This window comes from Ranitomeya variabilis, chromosome 4 (genome assembly GCF_051348905.1).
Source record: "Ranitomeya variabilis isolate aRanVar5 chromosome 4, aRanVar5.hap1, whole genome shotgun sequence".
NCBI lineage: Eukaryota > Metazoa > Chordata > Amphibia > Anura > Dendrobatidae > Ranitomeya > Ranitomeya variabilis.
The window spans coordinates 434,590,393-434,613,162 of NC_135235.1; the positions used below are offsets into that span (position 1 = coordinate 434,590,393).

The 22,770-nt window shown below is 43.1% G+C and overlaps 1 protein-coding gene across 1 annotated transcript in view; it reads left to right on the top strand.

Moving 5' to 3' along the window:
- ANKFN1 (ankyrin repeat and fibronectin type III domain containing 1) overlaps positions 1–22,770 on the top strand; it is a 1,096,304-nt gene that overhangs the window by 889,389 nt on the left and 184,145 nt on the right. The window contains exon 15 of the mRNA XM_077257596.1: positions 18,403–18,571. Within this exon, the coding sequence (XP_077113711.1) occupies positions 18,403–18,571 (169 nt within the window). The remainder of the gene's footprint in view (positions 1–18,402; positions 18,572–22,770) is intronic.

The window sequence follows — 22,770 nt, forward strand, 5'->3', positions numbered from 1 at the left end:
ACTAGTCACAGACATAGATTTCCAATCCAACACCGGATTATGCACCTGTAACCATGGGAAACCCAGCACAATAGCATCATGCAAATTATGCAAAACCAGAAAACTACAATCTTCCTGGTGAGCTGGCGCCATGCACATGGTCAGCTGTGTCCAAAACTGAGGTTTATTTTTAGCCAACGGTGTAGAATCAATGCCCCTCAAAGGAATAGGACTCTGTAAAGGCTGCAAGGGGAAACCACAACGTCTGGCAAATTCCATTAAGTTTAAAGCGGCGCCTGAATCCACAAATGCCATGACAGAAAATGACGATAATGAGCAGATCAGGGTCACAGATAACAGAAATTTAGGTTGTACAGTACTGATGGTAACGGAACTAGCGATTCTCTTGGTACGCTTAGGGCAATCAGAAATAACATGAGCAGAATCGCCGCAGTAAAAACACAACCTATTCTGATGTCTGAATCCTTGTCATTCAGCTCTAGACACAATCCTATCACACTGCATAGGCTCAGGGCTCCGCTCGGAGTGTGCACAACTCTGCGCTCACGCAAGCGCCGATCAATCTGAATGGCCAGAGACATAGAATCACTCAGACCAGCTGGCGTGGGGAACCCCACCATAACATCTTTAACAGATTCAGAAAGACCCTTTCTGAAAATTGCCGCCAAGGCATCCTCATTCCATTTAGTCAGCACAGACCATTTTCTAAATTTCTGGCAATACGATTCTGCCACTTCTTGACCCTGACACAGGGCCAACAAGGTCTTCTCAGCATGATCCACTGAATTAGGTTCATCATACAATAACCCAAGCGCCTGGAAAAAGGTGTCTACATTAAGCAAAGCCGGATTCCCAGGTTCCAGGGCAAATGCCCAATCCTGGGGGTCACCACGCAGCAGAGATATGACAATTTTAACCTGCTGGATGGGATCACCAGAGGAACGGGGTTTCAGAGCAAAAAATAGTTTACAGTTTTTTTAAAGCTCAAAAATTTGGACCTGTCCCCAAAAAACAAATCAGGAGTTGGAATTCTAGGCTCTAAAACTGGAGTCTGAACGATATAATCAGAAATACCCTGTACTCTAGCAGCAAGTTGATCCACACGAGAAGCCAATCCCTGAACATCCATGCCAGCGCCAAACTCCTGAGCCACCCAGAGGTAAAGAGGGAAAAAAAACCACAACAGACTACAGAAAAAAAAAAATGGCTCAGCACTTTCCTTCCCTTCCTCTGAGATGCGATTAACTCATTGTTGGCCAGTTGTACTGTTATGATCTGGTGACCTTGGAGCCGCATGTGACTTTCTCAGGAGTAGGTGGAACCTGTACTGACCGCAAACCCTAAACTGACACCGCAACTAGAAGTAGCCGTGGGGTGTACCTAACACATCCTAGACACCTTGACACAGCCGGAGGACTAAATACCCCTATAGATGGAAATGGGAATTCTATCTTGCCTCAGAGCAGAACCCCAAGGATAGGCAGCTGTTATGATCTGGTGGCCTAGGAGCAGCATGAGATGTACTCTGGAGAAGGTGGTACCTGTACTGACCGCAGACCCTGAACTTAACACCGCAACTAGAAGTAGCCGTGGAATGTACCTAACACTCCCTAGACATCTCGACACAGCCGGAGGACTAAATACCCCTAGAGATAGAAAAGGGAAAACTATCTTGCCTCAGAGAAAATCCCCAAAGGATAGACAGCCCCCCAGAAATATTGACTGTGAGAGGAGAGGGAAATAACATACGCAGACTGAAATCAGGATTTAGCAAAGGAGGCCACTTCTAGCTAAATAGAAAGGATAGGACAGAGTACTATGCGGTCAGTATTAAAACACTAAAAAATATCCACCACAGAAAATACAAAATCTCCACATCTAACTAAAGATATGGAGGGTATATCTGCATCTCCAGAGATACCAGCTTGACTGAACAAATCCTTATACAGACCAAGCTGCACAAGACAAAACATGAAAAAGAATTGAACAATAACGCCCACAGCATGTGGACTGCAAAAAACAAGGCCAGAACTTATCTTTGTTGAAATGAACAGCAAAGCAGGAGACACCAGGCAGGAATTTGAATCCTCCAGGAACAATGGACAACTGGCACTGACTAAAGGGTCAAGCAAGACTAAATAGCCCAGTCAGAATTGCAATAAGTGGACACACCTGATGAATGCTGCGATCCAAAGACAGCAGCACTACCAATTATAACCACCGGAGGGAGCCCAAGAGCAGAATTCACAACAGGCAGCCCCCCACAAATATTGACTGTGAGTATTAGAGGAAAAGACACACGCAGGCAGAAATTAGGATTTAGCAAAAGAGGCCACGCTAGCTAAATAGGAAAGGATAGGACAGAATACTAAGCGGTCAGTATTTAAACCCTAAAAATATCCACAGCAGATAATACAAAAATTCCACATCTAATTAAAGACATGGAATGTATATCTGCATCTCCTGAGAATCCAACTTGACCGAAAATATCCAAACACAGTCTAAGCTGGACAAGAAAAAACCATGAATAGCACTGAATTGTAAGCACACAGCATGTGTGCTGTAGAAACAAAAACCAGACACTTATCTTTGCTGATTTGGTAGCAGGGCAGGAGGAACCAGACAGAGATGCAAAACCTCCAAGAACAATGGACAACTGGCAAGGGCTAATGAATCCTGCACACCTAAATATCCCAGTCAGAGCTGCAATCAGCAGGGACACCTGCCCAGGATTGCAACCCAGGGACAACTGCATTACTATCAACAACCACCGGAGGGAACCCAAGAGCAGAATTCACAACACACAAGTATATCAACATTACATAACAAATAAATGTGGATAGTTCAGATATATACATAAGTCACTGCTAATTGACATTAGTACACCAGCAATCAGTTATTGTTGTCTACCACCCTTAGGAAATTATTATACTTCCCCATAGCAGTAGGTACAAAGGATTTCCTTAATTTCTCCTTCTTGCACTTTAGTAGGATTAGACGGCTGCTGAATGTGCTCTTCTGCTTCAAGAACAGCTCGTATAGTGGATGTGTATTATTGTTCATTATAGCCCTACACTTCTTCTGAATCCTATCCTCCAATACCTCCTCAAAAGAGTCCAGATGGAGGCCAACAGCCACGCTTGCCTTCTTGATAAGTTTGTTAAGCTTATTAGCGTCAGCTACTCGCACACTACTGCCCCAGCATATGATAGCAAAAAAAATGGCACTTGCCACAATGGACTGGTAGAACATTTCCAGCATTTTACTGCACACATTGAATGACCTGAGCTTCCAAAGAAAGTACAGTCTGCTCATTCCCTTCTTGTAAACCTTTTCTGTATGACACCTCCAATCGAGTTTACTGTCAAGGTGAACCCCAAAATATTTGCAGCTCTCAGCAATCTCAACCTCCTATCCAGCAATATTGATTGGTAAGCATTCCTCCTTTTTCCTTCTATAACTCACCACCAACTCTTTGGTTTTCTTTACGTTTAGTTCTAGACAGTTAGTCCGGCACCGATCCCAAAATTCAGACATCACCCTTCTATAGTCCTCCTCCCCCCGGCCCCCAAAATGCCCCCTACAATCACTGAGTCATCTGAGATTTTTTGGAGGTGACAGAGATCCAATTTATACTGAAAGTCAGCAGTATACAAAGTGAAGAGGAAGAGCGACAGCACTGTACCCTGAGGGGCTCCAACACTGCTCTATACACTGCCAGATACCACCTCCCCCATTCTTACAAACTGCGGCCTGTCCGTCAGGTAGTCGTTTGTCCAGTTCACCATCCCCTCTTCTACCACCATATCAGTCAACTTGTTATGTAGTAAGGGCGAATGTAAGGTATTGAAAGCTCTTGAGAACTCAAAGAACATGGCGTGCACTACAGATCCATCATTGTCCAAGAAGGAATGTACTGTATGTAGCAGAGACACTACCGCATCGTCCACCCCAATTTCTGCTCGTATGCAAACTGTAGGGGTCAGTAAAAGCCCTCACCCTTGGACACAAGTAGGCGAGTATTATTTTCTCCAAGGACTTCATGTGATGTTAAGGCCACTGGACGATAGTCTTGTATGGAAGTTGGAAAAGTGGTCTTAGGAACCGACACCAGGTGGTCTTCCACAGTTCTTGTACACCCTGTGATTGAAGGCTCCAGTTAAACAGGTGCTGGAAGACAGTACACAGTTGGTTTGCACATGCTCTGAGAACACGTGGACTTAGGCCATTAGGCCCAGCTGCTTTGCCAATAACAAGTCTACTAAACTGTTTTCTCACATCGCTTTGGGAGACAGTGAAAGCAGGCAGTTTATCCCCCAATGTCAATGCTGCCTATCGTTTCCCAGCTCCATCCCCCTTTGCTGATGATGCTGTGCTTGTGTTGGTGAATCTGTTGAAAAACTCATTCATTTCATTAGCCAAGGGCAGATCCACTTCCCCACACTCCGGCTTTGCCTTAAACCCAGTTATCTGTTTCATGCCAGACTACACCTCCATGGAATTGTTGTGTGACAATTTATTTTCTAATTTAAAGGGAACCTGTCACCCCCAAAATCGAAGGTGAGCTAAGCCCACCAGCATCAGGGGCTTATCTACAGCATTCTGTAATGCTGTAGGTAAGCCCCTGATGTATCCTGAAAGATGAGAAAAAGAGGTTAGATGATACTCACCCAGGGGCGGTCCCGGTCTGGTTCTGGTCTGATGGGCAGCGCGGTCCAGTCCGGGGCCTCACATCTTCTTACGATGATGTGCTCTTCTTGAATTCATGCTGCGGCTCCGGTGCAGGCATACTTTGTCTGTTCTGTTGAGGGCAGAGCAAAGTACTGCAGTGCGCAGGCGCCGGGAAAGGTCAGAGAGGCCCGGTGCCTGCGCACTGCAGTACTTTGTTGAGGGCACACCAAGTACGCCTGCACTGGAGCCACAGCATGAATACAAGAAGAGGATGTCATTGTAAGAAGATGAGAGGCCCCGGACCAGACCACGACGCCCATCAGACCAGAACCGGACCGGGACCGCCCCTGGGTGAGTATCATCTAACCTCTTTTTCTCATCTTTCAGGATACATCGGGGGCTTATCTACAGCATTACAGAATGCTGTAGATAAGCCCCTGATGCTGGTGGGCTTAGCTCACCTTCGATTTTGGGGGTGTCAGGGTCCCTTTAATTCAGAACGCCTCACGGGCATTCTATATTTTCCCCCTTTAAATCCCTTCGTATCAATTTCAGTTCCTTTGTATCCTTCATTTTAAATGCCAATTTTTTCTTGTTTCATAAGTGTTTCAATTATTTTGTAATCCAAGTGTTGGTTTTTGCATAAGATCAAATCTTTTTACCTGGTACAACAGTGTCAGTACAAAAATGTATATAATCAGTTACGCGCCTGACAATATCATGTACAATAGCCGGAAGTGGTGCAACAAAATACTAGTGATGTTTTGGAGTGTTTTTTTTGTTTGTTTTTCATGATTCCATGTTTTTCATGATTCCATATTTTTTTCCTCAGAATTGAGTGACTCCATAATTTTTCACCTATGCTTGGTTTAAAAAAAGTAACCATTAGTGACTACCACATTTTTTGTTCTTGATTTCTTTTAGTGTTTCTTAAAGCCAGAAAGTTGCCATTTGAAATGACTTTATTTTTGTGCCATGTCTGTGATCTGCTTTTTTTCTACAAAATTAAACAACTGAATAAACATCCTCCAAGTTGTAGAAGACATTGACTGTAAGATTTCTGCAAGACTCTCCCTATACATACTCAAGGGTAGCAGGCAGAGAGAACCCACTGTGGACCTGCTGTCCAACTAGTCTCCTGTACAGTTCGGTACAGTTTTTGGCTGAAACTTTACAGAATTTCAGAGCCAAGCATCCCTAACTGAAATTAAACAACCAGTGTCTAATAGTGTTGAGCGATACCGTCCGATACTTGAAAGTATCGGTATCGGAAAGTATCGGCCGATACCGGCAAAGTATCGGATCCAATCCGATACCGATACCCGATACCAATACAAGTCAATGGGACTCAAGTATCGGACGGTATTCCTGATGGTTCCCAGGGTCTGAAGGAGAGGAAATTCTCCTTCAGACCCTGGGAACCATATTAATGTGTAAAAGAAAGAATTAAAATAAAAAATATTGCTATACTCACCTCTCCGAGGGAACCGGCAGCGTTGTTTGCTTAAAATTTGCGCTTTTCTTTCCTTACGTGAAGTCCCGGCTTTGTGATTGGTTGCGTCGCAGTCACATGGGCGACGCAACCAATCACAGCAAGCCGTGACGTAATTTCAGGTCCTTAAGGATTTTAAAATTACGTCCCGGCTTTGTGATTGGTTGCGTCGCAGTCACATGGGCGACGCAACCAATCACAGCAAGCCGTGACGTAATTTCAGGCCCTTAAGGATTTTAAAATTACGTCCCGGCTTTGTGATTGGTTGCGTCGCAGTCACATGGGCGACGCAACCAATCACAAGACGTGACGTCACGGGAGGCTGGACACGCGCGCATTTTAAAATGCGCGCGTGTCCAGCCTCCCGGCTTGTGATTGGTTGACCGCGACGCAACCAATCACAAGCCGGGACGTCACGGGAGGCTGGACAAGCGCGCATTTTAAAATGCGCGCGTGTCCAGCCTCCCGTGACGTCACGGCTTGTGATTGGTTGCGTCGCCCATGTGACTGCGACGCAACCAATCACAAAGCCGGGACGTAATTTTAAAATCCTTAAGGGCCTGAAATTACGTCACGGCTTGCTGTGATTGGTTGCGTCGCCCATGTGACTGCAACGCAACCAATCACAAAGCCGGGACGTAATTTTAAAATCCTTAAGGACCTGAAATTACGTCACGGCTTGCTGTGATTGGTTGCGTCGCCCATGTGACTGCGACGCAACCAATCACAAAGCCGGGACTTCACGTAAGGAAAGAAAAGCGCAAATTTTAAGCAAACAACGCTGCCGGTTCCCTCGGAGAGGTGAGTATAGCAATATTTTTTATTTTAATTCTTTCTTTTACACATTAATATGGTTCCCAGGGCCTGAATCACAAGCCGGGAGGCTGGACACGCGCGCATTTTAAAATGCGCGCGTGTCCAGCCTCCCGTGACGTCACGTCTTGTGATTGGTTGCGTCGCCCATGTGACTGCGACGCAACCAATCACAAAGCCGGGACGTAATTTTAAAATCCTTAAGGACCTGAAATTACGTCACGGCTTGCTGTGATTGGTTGTGTCGCCCATGTGACTGCGACGCAACCAATCACAAGCCGGGACTTCACGTAAAGGAAAGAAAAGCGCAAATTTTAAACAAAGAACGCTGCCGCTTCCCTCGGTAAGGTGCAGGCTGCGTCGGAGAGGTGAGTATAGCAATATTTTTTATTTTAATGCTCTCTTTTACACATTTTTACATTAATGTTGTTTCGATACCGATACCCGATACCACAAAAGTATCGGATCTCGGTATCGGAATTCCGATACCCGCAAGTATCGGCCGATACCCGATACTTGCGGTATCGGAATGCTCAACACTAGTGTCTAATGCATGTTGCCCGTGGTTCAAACAGCAAGAATTCTCTGACAGTTTCCCTTTAACAATAATAGTTTCAATAAGAAATTGATTGCTTATTGAGTCGATCAGAACATAGCAATTCTAAGGGGTAATAATTTTCATAGTGGAGATCGCAATGTCAGCATAAGGACACTTATAGGCCATGCAATGCTCCTTTGATATATAGAGAATGATGATTGAAGCTCCAGTGACCCCTATTTGATATACCAATCCTAAAAATCAGTACAGAGCCTTCAACAAGCATTCACACATGATTAAGAATAAGGTTGATATTGACTTTTAGGATTACTATATTGGAGTTCCTTTCCTATTTATCTCTGAAGAGGCTATATGCAGATTTAATTCACTGAGGAGTATTGCATGACTTATAAGTCTCTTTATGCCAAGTAAAGGGAGTTTCTGGTTTGGCTTCTTATTCTTAATCGTGTGGTAAGGCTCATTATAGAGGATACAGTAATATATGCACTTCCTAAGAACAAATGAAAGGTGCCATATGGCGACTTCAGAGCATAATAAATGTTGGTAAAAAAATTATCATCAACTCACCTTGGCCTTCACATTTCCTGTCATACAGTTCCGCTCTGCACCTCACCACTCTGCTCTGGTCTTCAGTCATCTTCTCTCACCACACCCCAGCATTTTTGACCACTCTATACTAACTAAGCCTTTAAACATCATGACTTTGGGGTGATGCAAACCTTGATGTCACAGCCTATTCAGCACAGATGGGCCAAAGATTATGGGATGTAGCATTAGAAGATTACTGGTGTCCAACAGACTAGAGAGGTGAGGCACTGCACAGCTAGAAATTCACCAAAATGCGAGGAATTTTGGCCACTCTGTGCTGGATTAACGAGAAGTTAATTGCTCAATATTCATATTTGCCTATATGCACGAAATGAGGTAAATTCTAAATATCTCTACTCCCCATTATTTTTTGATGGTGCAAATCCAACTCTCTTCTAGTTATAAAAAGAATGTTACTAACAAATTTAAGTTTTCAATCTGAGGGAAGCACACTGGATCATCAAAACATGTCCTCTCAGTTTGAAGTAAAATGATTTGAGCTTGTTACTGTGATGCTATGTATAGTGGGTACGGAAAGTATTCAGACCCCTTAAAATTTTTATTTTTTTGTTTCATTGCAGCCATTTGGTAAATTCAAAAAAGTTCATTTTTTTCTCATTAATGTACACTCTGCATCTTGACTGAAAAAAAGCAGAAATGTAGAAATTTTTGCAAATTTATTAAAAAAGAAAAACTGAAATAGCACTTGGTCATAAGTATTCAGACCCTTTGCTCTGTATTGAGTAGAAGCACCCTTTTGACCTAGTACAGCCATGAGTATTCTTGGGAATGATGCAACAAGTTTTTCACACCTTGATTTGGGGATCCTCTGCCATTCTTCCTTGCAGATCCTCTCCAGTTCCGTCATGTTAGGTGGTGAATATTGGTGGACAGCCATTTTCAGGTCTCTCCAAAGATGTTCAATTGGGTTTAGGTCAGGGCTCTGGATGGGCCAGTCTAGAATAGTCACAGAGTTGTTGTGAAGCCACTCCTTTGTTATTTTAGCTGTGTGATTATGGTCATTGTCTTGTTGGAAGGTGAACCTTTGGCCAAGTCTGAGGTCCAGAGCACTCTGGAGGAGGTTTTCATCCAGGATATCTCTGTACTTGGCCACATTCATGTTTTCTTCAATGGCAACCAGTCAACCTGTCCCTGCAGCTGAAAAAAAAACCATAGCATGATGCTGCCACAACCATGTTTCACAGTTGGGATTGTATTGGGCAGGTCATGAGCAATCAAAAAGAATATAATGTCCAGCTTCACCGAATCTGTGAAAAATAGTTTTTGTTGTTCACAAACTTAAATATAGAGGATACAAACTTCAGCACAAACCATATGGGTTCGAATCTCAACGCGTTTCTGGAGACTAAGCTCCCTTAATCATGACATTTGATGTTGTGATTAAGGGAGCTTAGTCTCCAGAAACGCGTTGAGATTCGTATCCATATGGTTTGTGCTGAAGGTTGTATCCTCCATATTTAAGTTTGTGAATAAAGAAAACTTTTTTTCACAGATTCGGTGAAGCTGGACATTTTCTTCTTTTGGATTCTACATGCCAGGACACAGCGGGTCTGTGCTCCCGAAATTCAGCTTATGCATCACGGGTGAGCTGGTTTATATGCCTTCTCTTCAAGGTAATGAGCAGTGCCTGGTTTTCTCCACACATACAACTTAGAATTATCACCAAGAAGGTCTATCTTTGTCTCATCAGACCAGAGAATCTTATTAGTCTCATGTGTTATTTAGAAAACTCTATGTAGGCTTTCATATGTCTTACACTGAGGATAGGCTTCCGTCAGGCCACTCTGCCATAAAGGCCCAACTGGTGGAGGGCTGCAGTGATACTTGACTTTGTGGATCTTTCTTCCATCTCCCTACTGCATCTCTGGAGCTCAGCCATAGTGATCTTGGGTTCCTTCTTTACCTCTCTCACCAAGGCTCTCCTCCCACGATTGCTCAGTTTGGCTGAATGGCCAGGTCTAGGAACACTTCTCGTGGTCCCAAACTTCTTCCATTTAAGGATTATGGAGGCTTCTGTGCTCTTAGGAACCTTGAGTACTGCAGAAATTCTTTTGTAACCTTGGCCAGATCTGTGCCTTGCCACAATTCTGTCTCTTAGCTCCTTGGCCAGTTCTTTGACCTCATGATTCTCATTTGGTCTGATATGCACTGTGAGCTGTGTGGTCCTATATAGACAGGTGTGTGCCTTTCCAAATCAAGTCTTATCAGTTTAATTAAACACAGCTGGACTCCAAGGAACGAGTAGAACCATCTCAAGGAGGATCACAAGGAAATGGAAAGCATGTGACTTAAATATGAGTGTCTGAGCAAAGGGTTTGAATACTTCTGACCATGTGATATTTCAGTTTTTCTTTTTTATTAACTTTTCAACAATTTCTACATTTCTGTTTTTTCTCATTAGTGAGAAAAAATTGAACTTTTTTGAATTTACCAAATGGCTGCAATGAGACAGAGGAAAAATTTAAAGGGGTCTGAATACTTTCCATACCCACTTTACAAGGATATATGCATTGTCACATTGGGGTGGCAAAGGCTCACCAGTAGCATTGACTCTGGGTGCCCACTGTTTAGCTACAGTACATGCAAATATTACATTACCCTCTTTCACAAATTTACTAAAATTCTATATAATAATAATTCAGGTAGTTAGTTGGATGAATGATGAGATACTGCTTTTGTCTGTACATAACAAATCAAAATGTATTGGGCCAACTACTGCTCATATTTGGGGGAAAGTGGCTTACTCCTGCACATGGGCCCTCCAGGGAATTCACCTGCTTCCCTGTGGGCAGTCCGAGCTTTGATATATATGTATAGCTGATTATATTTACTAAAATTGTTTCAGCCCTAGTTACTAGTTGCTATAGAGAACATGTATTATTGCTTGTTTTTAATTACTTTGATGGAAGTTGTCTCTTCTTCCTGTCCAATAAGAGGAAAGAGGAGAGGTTCTGTTGGGACCTTAAAGTGGATGCAAAATGGCTGTAGTCCATACTTATCAACAATGTATCCAACTGTTATAAATTAATGGAATAAAAACAGTTTTATAGATCTATGAGTACCACCTTCTACCTTTTATGCTTGAAAACATCAAACCAAATAGATTTCTTGATGATTCTCCTAATGTTAATGTTAGACAATTTTTTTTTCAGCTACATAAATGGCTTGAATGAAGATAAAATACTGATTTAACAACATAAGTTTAAAAAATTCAGAGAGTGTCGATATATATATATATATATATATATATATATATATATATATATATACAGTATATATACTCTAGATTCTCACTCACTTTACTCAACTGATGCTTGCTTGTTTATTTTTATAAGACTTACAGTAATACATTTTGAAAGCCGTTTAACCCCTTAACGACCGCCGATACGCCTTTTAACGGCGGCCGCTAAGGGTACTTAATCCACAGCGCCGTTAATTAACGGCGCTGTGGAAAAAGTGAATAGCGCCCCCCAAAGTCGGATTTTCTCTGGGGTCTCGGTTGCCGAGGGTAGCCGAGACCCCAGAGAACATGATTCGGGGGGTTTTTACCGACCCCCGAGTTGCGATCGCCGGTAATTAACCGTTTACCAGCGGTCGCAACAAAAAAAACAAAAACGCGATTTGCCGTTTAATTTCTCTGTCCTCCGATGTGATCGCACATCGGAGGACAGAGAAATGTGGTCCCCGATGGCCCCCAATAGCCCCCCAATACTTACCTACCTCCCCCGGTGCTCCTCGTGTCTCCCCATGGGCGCCGCCATCTTTTTTCCGGGAAAAAATGGCGGGCGCACGCGCAGTGCGCCCGCCGCCCGGCACCCGGATGTTCTTTGGGGTCTCGGCTGCCGGGGGTAGCCGAGACCCCAAAGAACATGATCGGGGTCGGTGCGATCGCCGGTAATTAACAGTTTACCGGCGACCGCAAAAAAAAAAAAAAAAAAAAAAAGCGATCAGTTATTTCTCTGTCCTCTGATGTGATCGCACATCAGAGGACAGAGAAATAGGGGGATTCGGGGACCCTATCATACTCACCCGGGGTCCCTGGGTCCTCTTCTGTCTTCTCCTGCCAGCCGGCTTTTTCATCATGGCGGGCGCATGCGCAGTGCGCCCGCCATCTGCTGCCATCTGCCGGCCGGCAGGAGAAGACAAGTTGGGGCTAAAATTAGGGTTAGGGTTAGGGTTAGGGTTAGGGTTAGAGTTAGGGTTAGAGTTAGGGTTAGAGTTAGAGTTAGGGTTAGGGTTAGGGTTAGGGTTAGAGTTAGGGTTAGGGTTAGGGTTAGGGTTAGGGTTAGAGTTAGGGTTAGGGTTGGGGCTAAATTTAGGGTTAGGGTTAGGGCTAGGGTTAGGGTTAGGCTACTTTCACACTAGCGTTTTTTGGCTTCCGTCGCAATGCGTCGTTGGAGAAAAAACGCATCCTGCAAAAGTGCTTGCAGGATGCGTTTTTTCTCCATTGGCTTGCATTAGCGACGCATTGCGACGGATTGCCACATGTCGCATCCATCGTGCGACGGATGCGTCGTGCTTCGGCGGACCGTCGACACAAAAAAAACTACATGTAACTTTTTTGTGCGACGTGTCCGCCATTTCCGACCGCGCATGCGTGGCCGGAACTCCGCCCCCGCCTCCTCGCACCTCACAATGGGGCAGCGGATGCGTTGAAAAAACAGCATCCGCTGCACCCGTTGTGCGGCGCTTACAACGCTAGCGTCGGTACGTCGGCCCGACACACTGCGATGGGCCGAGTACGACGCTAGTGTGAAAGTAGCCTTAGGCTTCTTTCACACTTGCGTCGATACGGGGCGGTCGCAATGCGTCGGCCCGATGTACCGACGCACGTTGTGAAAATTGTGCACAACGTGGGCAGCGGATGCAGTTTTTCAACGCATCCGCTGCCCAGTCTATGTCCTGGGGAGGAGGGGGCAGAGTTACAGCCACGCATCCGTGGAAATGGCGGACACGACGTACAAAAAAAAGGTTACATTGAACTTTTTTTGTGACGACGGGGGCTAAAGTTATGGTTAGGGTTGGGGCTAAAGTTAGGGTTGGGGCTAAAGTTAGGGTTAGAGTTGGGATTGGGGTTAGGGTTTGGATTAGGGTTGGGATTAGTGTTACGTTTGGGATTAGGGTTGGGATTAGTGTTACGTTTGGGATTAGGGTTGGGACTAGGGTTAGGGTTGGGATTAGGGTTAGGGGTGTGTTGGATTTAGGGTTTTGATTAGGGTTATGGTTAGGGTTGAGATTAGGACTGTTTTGGGGTTAGGGTTGTGATTATCGTTAGGGTTGTGATTAGGATTATGGATCGGGTTGAGATTAGGGTTAGGGCTGTGTTGGAGTTAGGGTTGGAGTTATAATTTGGGGGTTTCCACTATTTAGGTACATCAGGGGGGTCTCCAAACACGACAGCCAATTTTGCGCTAAAAAAGTCAAATGGTACTCCCTCCCTTCTGAGCTCTGCCGTGCGCCCAAACAGTGGTTTACCCCCACATATGGGGAATCAGCGTACTCGGGATAAATTGGACAACAACTTTTGGGGTCCAATTTCTCCTGTTACCCTTGTGAAAATAAAAACTTGGGGGCTAAAAATCTTTTTTGTTGGAAAAAAATATATTTTTTTATTTTCACTACTCTGCCTTATAAATGTCTGTGAAGCACTTGAGCTTTCAAAGTTCTCACCACATATCTAGATAAGTTCCTTAGGGGGTCTAGTTTCCAAAATTTGGTCACTTGTGGGGGTTTCTACTGTTTAGGTACATTAGGGGTCTGCAAACGCAACATAACGCCCACAGACAATTCTATCAAAGTCTGCATTCCAAAATGGCGCTCCTTCCCTTCCGAGCTCTGCCGTGCGCCCAAACAGTGGTTTACCCCCACATATGGGGTACCAGCATACTCAGGACAAATTGGACAACAACTTTTGGGGTCCAATTTCTCTTTTTACCCTTGTGAAAATAAAAATTTGGGGGCTAAAAAAATCTTTTTTGTGGGAAAAAAAATATTTTTTATTTTCACTACTCTGCATTATAAACTTCTGTGATGCACTTGGGCATTCAAAGTTCTCACCACATATCTAGATAAGTTCCTTGGGGGGTATATTTTCCAAAATGGGGTCACTTGTTGGGGGTTTCTACTGTTTAGGTACATTAGGGGTCTGCAAAGGCAACATAACGCCCGCAGACAATTCTATCAAAGTCTGCATTCCAAAATGGCACTCCTTCCCTTCCGAGCTCTGCCGTGCGCCCAAACAGTGGTTTACCCCCACATATGGGGTACCAGCATACTCAGGACAAATTGGACAACAACTTTTGGGGTCCAATTTCTCTTGTTACCCTTGTGAAAATAAAAACTTGGGGGCTAAAAAATCTTTATTGTTAAAAAATATATATTTTTTATTTTCACGACTCTGCATTATAAACTTCTGTGATGCACTTGGGCATTCAAAGTTCTCACTACACATCTAGATAAGTTCCATGGGGGGTCTAGTTTCCAAAATGGGGTCACTTTTGGGGGGTTTCTGCTGTTTAGGCACATCAGGGGCTCTCCAAACGCGACATGGCGTCCGATCTCAATTCCAGTCAATTTTGCATTGAAAAGTCAAATGGCGCTCCTTTGCTTCCGAGCTCAGCCATGCGCCCAAACAGTGGTTTACCCCCACATATGGGGTGTCGGCGTACTCAAGACAAATTGTACAACAGCTTCTGGGGTCCATTTTCTCCTGTTACCCTTGGTAAAATAAAAATTTGGAGGCAAAAAGATCATTTTTGTAGAAAAAATGCGATTTTTTTATTTTCACGGCTCTACGTTATAAACTTCTGTGAAGCACCTGGGGGTTTAAAGTGCTCACCACACATCTAGATAAGTTCCTTAAGGGGTCTAGTTTCCAAAATGGTGTCATATGTGGGGGGTCTCTACTGTTTAGGCACATCAGCGGCTCTCCAAACGTGACATGGCGTCCGATCTCAATTCCAGCCAATTCTACATTGAAAAAGTAAAACGACACTCCTTCTCTTCCAAGCTCTGCGGTGCGCCCAAACAGTGGTTTACCCCCATATGTGGGGTATCGACGTACTCAGGAGAAATTGTACAACAACTTTTGTCGTCTAATTTCTCCTGTTACCCTTGTGAAAATAAAAATTTGGGGGCAAAAAGATCATTTTTGTAGAAAAAATGAGATTTTTTATTTTCACGGCTCTACGTTATAAACTTCTGTGAAGCACTTGGGGATTCAAAGTTCTCACCACACATCTAGATAAGTTCCTTAAGGGGTCTAGTTTCCAAAATGGTATCACTTGTGGGGGGTTTCCACTGTTTAGGCACATCAGGGACTCTCCAAACGCGACATGGCATCCGATCTCAATTCCAGCCAATTCTGCATTGAAAAAGTCAAACGGTGCTCCTTCACTTCCAAGCTCTGCGGTGCGCCCAAACAGTGGTTTACCTCCACATATGGGGTATCGACGTACTCAGGAGAAATTGCACAACAACTTTTGTGGTCTAATTTCTCCTGTTACCCTTGTGAAAATAAGAATTTGTGGGCGAAAAAATCATTTTTGTGAAAACAAATGCGATTTTTTATTTTCACGGCTCTACGTTATAAACTTCTGTGAAGCACTTGGGGGTTCAAAGTGCTCACCACACATCTAGATAAGTTCCTTGGGGGGTCTAGTTTCCAAAATGGTGTCACTTGTGGGGGGTTTCCACTGTTTAGGCACATTAGGGGCTCTCCAAACGCGACATGGCGTCCGATCTCAATTCCAGCCAATTCTGCATTGAAACAGTCAAACGGTGCTCCTTCACTTCCAAGCTCTACGGTGCGCCTAAACAGTGGTTTACCTCCACATATGGGGTATCGGCGTACTCAGGAAAAATTGCACAACAAAATTTGTGGTTAAATTTCTGTTTTTACACTTGTGAAAATTAAAAAAAATGGTTCTGAAGTAAAATGTTTGCAAAAAAAAGTAAAATGTTCATTTTTTTCTTCCACATTGTTTTAGTTCCTGTGAAGTACGTAAAGGGTTAATAAACTTCTTGAATGTGGTTTTGAGCAGCTTGAGGGGTGCAGTTTTTAGAATGGTGTCACACTTGGTTATTTTCTATCATATAGACCCCTCAAAATCACTTCAAAGGTGATGTGGTCCCTAAAAAAAACATGGTGTTGTAAAAATGAGAAATTGCTGGTCAACTTTTAACCCTTATAACTCCCTAACAAAAAAAAAATTGTTTCCAAAATTGTGCTGATGTAAAGTAGACATGTGAGAAATGTTATTTATTAACTATTTTTTGTGACATATCTCTCTGATTTAAGGGCATAAAAATACAAAGTTTGAAAATTGCAAAATTTTAAAAATTTTCGCCATATTTCCATTTTTTTCATAAATAATCGCAAGTAATATCGAAGAAATGTTACCACTATCTTGAAGTACAACATGTCACGAAAAAACAATCTCAGAATCAGCGGGATCCGATAAAGCGTTCCAGAGTTATAACCTCTTAAAGTGACACTGGTCAGAATTGTAAAAATTGGCTCGGTCATTAAGTACCAAATTGGCTCTGTCACTAAGGGGTTAAGTATGAAAAATAATAACAACTTTTGGGTGGTCTCTAAATATTCTATAGTGAAGCTAAGACCCTAAAATCACTTGGATTCCTCTGTGCATTTATTTTCACCACCCATAAAACTGCTTTTATTAAAAACAACATAAAATACATAAGTAGGACACAAGCTGTGTCCCCTGAGTTAATTGCAGCTCAATTGTATACATAAAGGTGGTCATTAATCTGTGGACGTCTCAAAAGTGACAGGAACGTCTCCGAGTGAAAACACAAGGCATCTACACGTAGAGGCATTTACATAAATAGGAGCACTGTGTGTAAAGATATTTATCAAAGTGAAATATTTTTATTATGGCTCAGTGGGCAGGTTTTACCTCTATTTGTGATTCATGTAGCACAGGGTCTTAGGCCAAGCAAATTATAGTTGTTCACTGTTTTGTTAATATGCATAGCATTACTAATGGATATCCATTAAAACTGATCTGAGAAATGTTACTTCTGCTATCACACACACAAAAAAGTCTAGGTACAATAAAATACGGAAAAAAATGTTGTGATAATACACATTATATTACATTCTTTTCACAACTTATACTTTATGGTGTAAAATGATTTGGGACCTCTACACATTACAACCACAGGAGCCTTAGTGACATCCCATTCTAAATCCATAAGCACTATTAAGAAGTTGATCATCCCGTTACAGCCTTCACTCTTCTGGGAAGGCTGATTACTAGATTTTGAAGTGTATTTGTGAAATTTTTTGCTCATTCATTCACAAGAGCATTTGTGAGGTCAGACATAGAAGTTAGGCAGGGGGTCTGGCTCACAATCTCATCCAAATTGTAGTTCATACTTAAGGTATTTGATGGGTTTGAGGTCAGGGCTCTGTTTGGGCCAGTCAAGTTCTTCCACACCAAAATCACCAAACTATGTCTAGGGACCTTGCCTTGTACACTGGGGTAGTAATGCTGGAACAAGAGATGGGCCTTCTCCAAACTGTACCCACATAAGCATTTCAAGGCACAGTGGGAAAAAGCTGCTATGTATGAATGGGGATTTAACTTTCACCCACAGCGGTCAGAGGACAGTATAAGTCTGTAACTGTTACTGCAGTGGTGTTGGAATTTCGATTGCACCTTTTCCATGCAAACTGTTCTTGGAAATTAATCCATGAATTGTTTGCATAGAAACTTCCATGGTAATACTGCACAGCGGGATCACAGTTTTTGCACGTAGTCATCAAGTCTTTGGTTTTCCGCTTTGTTATCAATGGCAAACATGAAGCATAACCGCTGAATGCCGCAAATGGAATTTCCTCAATTCATAAAATTATTAATAACTGCAGTGACCATACTGCAAACATTCGGTACGTAAGGGCCTATCCTTAAAGTAAAACTCCCTTTTAATTGCTGGGAAACAGAACAAATAGAAAGAAGGCGATTGTGCTCAGCTGATTTCTGTACAGTGTCGCCATTCAGATATTATGAGGTTAAGACTAAAATGAATATCTGTAGTGACTTTAGATCCAGTCCATGTAAAGCATCCTTCTGCTGTCTCCTCAGGTGGAGAACAATTGAGATATTCAGGGCACGCTCATTCCATGACTTAGTACTGTGCTACATGTTATTTTTACCTGTTTACTCAATTGTTGCTTGTCGCTGGTGTTTATATATTGTAACCCTTGTTCTCTCCCTGTGTCCCTCTGCAGGCCAAGCACTTCCGTCTGTATACACAAGAGGTGTTGGAGCTGGGTCACAATGTCTCCTTTCTTCTTCTGCTCCCTGCCTCAGACGATGTCTGCAGTGCCCCAGGACAGAGTAATCCTTACACCCCACACTCAGGATTCCTTAACCTCCCCCTTCAAATGTTTGAGCTAGGTACACAAGCTTGTTTTCTTGCCTAGGCATATTACTGCTAACCTGTGCATGAAATAATCTATCTTAGCATTCTTTCTTTCCCTGTGGTGGCTCAATAAATCACAGGATGGCCACAAATCTCTGGTGTGATCTCTACGGGCTGCACATAGCGTTACTCCGTGGTCACATACACACCATCATTGTGTTTTGACTGAGCGATAGTGTCACAGGGGAAGACAGACTGATTAGGCTTTTGTGAATTGCTGAAATATGTTTATATAAAGTAATTAATGTAATCAATGTATTTGTATATATAACATCTGTGACATTGCACCATTGTATTAAATAGGTTTTCTCACGATCAATCTTCAGGAGCACACCACTCATCTGCCTCTTGGCTTTCTTGTTGCCTGGGGTCAGTATGCTCCTGACGATTGACAGTTTGGACCAGTGGCTAGGTTGCACTGCTGGTCAGAAGAACTGTGCACTCTCCCATGCTACTAGAAGAAGCAGAATAGAAGAAACACTTTGGTGCTTAAGCTGACTGAACCATACCAAATTGAAACAATTGCAAATGGTGCCATCATGCCATCAACCATTTTGCTAAATTCTTTTTGAGGGCCAGGAAGAAGTATAATTAATAAAAACAAAACATGTTATTGCTCACCTGTCCTAGGCCATCACCTGACTCCTTATGTCTTCTCCACATGAGGAATATGAAGATCCTCCAAGTGGGTTTACGGTTCTTTTGGCTCTGAGTCAAGTGATTGACTTCATGCAGTCACATGGAGGGCAATACACATCATTGACATGAATGATATGCGTCTCCCTCAACCTGACTACAGGTGCTTCAGTATAGGAAGACGTATACAAAGAAGGGGAGCTCTGATGGCAGTCGAGATGGCATACAAAGTCAGGATGTGTTTTTTTGTTTTTTTTATCCCTTTCTGTTCTCTACATGTCGTATGCTTTGGGATCTAAAGAGACCCCAGAGCATAATTACCATCTTTTCATGGCATTCAGGGAAATTTTGATAGGGTCCAATTTTATTTGGACTAAATTGAATCTTCTGTCAGAATTGAGTGAATCTGCCAGAAACTAATTTTGCAAACTTCACTCATCACCAATCATAACCACATTGCAGTTCCAGGATCTTTTACATTCACTAGCACAAATTATAATCATCAAGCCTACAAGTGCATGCAAAGACTAAAGTGTAAAAAGGAAATATCTCCTATTACATAATGCTTTTTAAGAGTCTTTTTTTAGAATTTGAGGAGGCAGATTTGGAACGATATAAAGATAATTATACAATTTGGACTCACATTATCATATATTCAATGATCATAATATCACAAGTGCACAGACATTAGAACTAGGCTGTACATGAGCTGTGGCCCTTGAGATTGGGTTACTCTGTCATAGTGGCTTTCAGACCAGAAAAAAATGTGCAAACCTAATTTCTATAAAACTTATGCTTTCCACTATTAATGACATTGTGTTCTTTGCTTTTATCATTGCATTCACAGTCACAGGGCATACAATATGATCCTGGAGTATTATATATAGATAAGTGTACCTGCCGAGATTTAAATTCCTTAAATCACATCAATTTGCAAGGAAATTTCATTTGCAGCTGTCATTCTCTGTAAATTGAATTTTTCCTCATTAATCTCTGGGGTCTCTCTAGAAAAGTGGGGTGTAAAAAAAAAAAAATAATACTCCAGTCACTGCCTATCTGTGCCATCGCCTCCACAGCTTGACATCTTGTCCTCAGTGCCTCTTGTATTCCACTTCTCCTGTCACGTCCATAGTCTTTGGAATATTCACTCCAGGCCATGGCGTCCACCTGGACTAGGCCCTGAATGCACACAATGCTGTGATGTTATGACATGCAGTACGATGGCATAATAATCTGAGGCCTAGTGCAAGCAGAAGCTGTGGCTTGGACTGAAGATTCCGAAGAGAGTGTGCATAACAGGAGAAGAAAAAAAGAAAATCCGAGGACCGGATGGCGGGCTGCAGAGGCAGTGGGACAGGTGAGGGTTGAAGTGTGTATTACTATTTTAACAATTTTTTGGCCCTTCATGGTTCTCAAAACAGTAACCGCTGCTGCCCGCCATTTTACTGGATTCATGCTGAATGAAGTGGAAAAAATCTATATTCTAAATACAGATTTTTGTAAAATTCGAGTAAAATTAATTCCCACTCAAATAAATTCAATCATCTCTAATATTGGAACATGAGAAATATACAGTAGATGCAAGTGATGGGCTCCAAAGTTAAAGGTAAACCTGATTTGACTTTAAATAGTGGTAATATTCTATTGGACATTATTCTGGTAGTGATTGGGTTAATCAAATAATCTTTTGGTACTCTAGACAGCCAGGCCATCAATAGCTGGTTACAAAAGTCCCTGACAGTAGACCTTTAAGAAGACATACACTTTGGAGTAATGTTGGCTGACTTCATTGAGACTAGCCAACAATATACACTGTGTTCCAAATTATTATGCACAAAGAGTTTAGGAGTGATAAGGTTAGAATTTTTTTGTTTGTCATTTAAACTCATTGATGGTGATGTGTGTCACTGCTCTTTAGGGTACCGTTACACAAAACGATTTACCAACGATCACGACCAGCGATACGACCTGACCGTGATCGTTGGTAAGTCGTTGTGTGGTCGCTGGGGAGCTGTCACACAGACAGCTCTCCAGCGACCAACGATGCCGAAGTCCCCGGGTAACCAGGGTAAACATCGGGTTACTAAGCGCAGGGCCGCGCTTAGTAACCCGATGTTTACCCTGGTTACCATCGTAAATGTAAAAAAAAAAAAAACGTACATACATTCCGGTGTCCGTCAGGTCCCTCGCCGTCTGCTTCCCGCACTGACTGAGTGCCGGCCGTAAAGTGAAAGCAGAGCACAGCGGTGACGTCACCGCTGTGCTCTGCTTTCACTTTACGGCCGGCACTCAGTCAGTGCGGGAAGCAGACGGCTAGGGACCTGACGTACACCGGAATGTGAGTATGTACGTTTTTTTTTTTTTTTACATTTACGATGGTAACCAGGGTAAACATCGGGTTACTAAGCGCGGCCCTGCGCTTAGTAACCCGAAGTTTACCCTGGTTACAAGCGAACGCATCGCTGGATCGGTGTCACACACACCGATCCAGCGATGACAGCGGGAGATCCAGCAACGATATAAAGTTCCAAACGATCTGCTACGACATACGATTCTCAGCAGGGTCCCTGATCGCTGCTGCGTGTCAGACACAGCGATATCGTATGGATATCGCTGGAACATCACGGATCGTACCGTCGTAGCGACAAAAGGGCCACTGTGAGACGGTACCCTTATATCAATGAAAGCAATTGCAGATACCTATGCAAATTAGTTTGACAGGTGTGTCCAAATAAAGGCAAGACTACTTAAGAAGGCTGTTCCACATTATTAAGCAGCCTACATTTTTTGCCAAAATGGGAAAGAAAAAGGATGTGTCGGCTGCTGAGAAGCAACAAATTGTGGAGTATTTAGATCAAGGCATGACTACAATTAACATTGCCAAGACACTTCATCGTGTTCATCCCACAATCAAGAAGTATGTAGCTGATTCCCAGCACACACGTGTGCGTGCTGATAAGGAAAAATTGAGGACGCTTTCCAACAGGCAATTGCTTAAGGTTAAAAGAGAAGCTGCAAAAATGCCTTGTCATAGCAGCAGACAAGTTTCTGAAGCTGCTGGTGCCTCCAACATCCCCAGAACAACAAGATGCAGGGTCCTTCAGAGGTTTGCCGCTGTGCGTAAGCCATCCTGTCGACCACCTCTATCCACTGCACACAAGCAGAAACAGCTCCAGTGGGCCAAACGATACATGAAGACTGACTTCCAAACTGTTTTGTTCACCGATGAGTGACGTGCAATGCTCGATGCTCCAGATGGATGGAGTGGAGGATGGCTGGTTGATGGAAACCCCATGAAAACATGGCTAAGGCGCCAACACGGAGGAGGTAGAGTAATGTTTTGGGCTGGAATCATGGGGAGAGAGATTGTCGGCCCCTTTATGATCCCTGAAGGGGTAAACATGAACTCCAGAATCTATGTGGAGTTTCTAAAACAACACTTCCTGCCGTGGTTCCAGAGGAAGAACCGTGCTTTCCGCAGCAAGATCATTTTCATGCATGATAATGCACCGTCTCAAGCTGCAAAAAACACATCTGC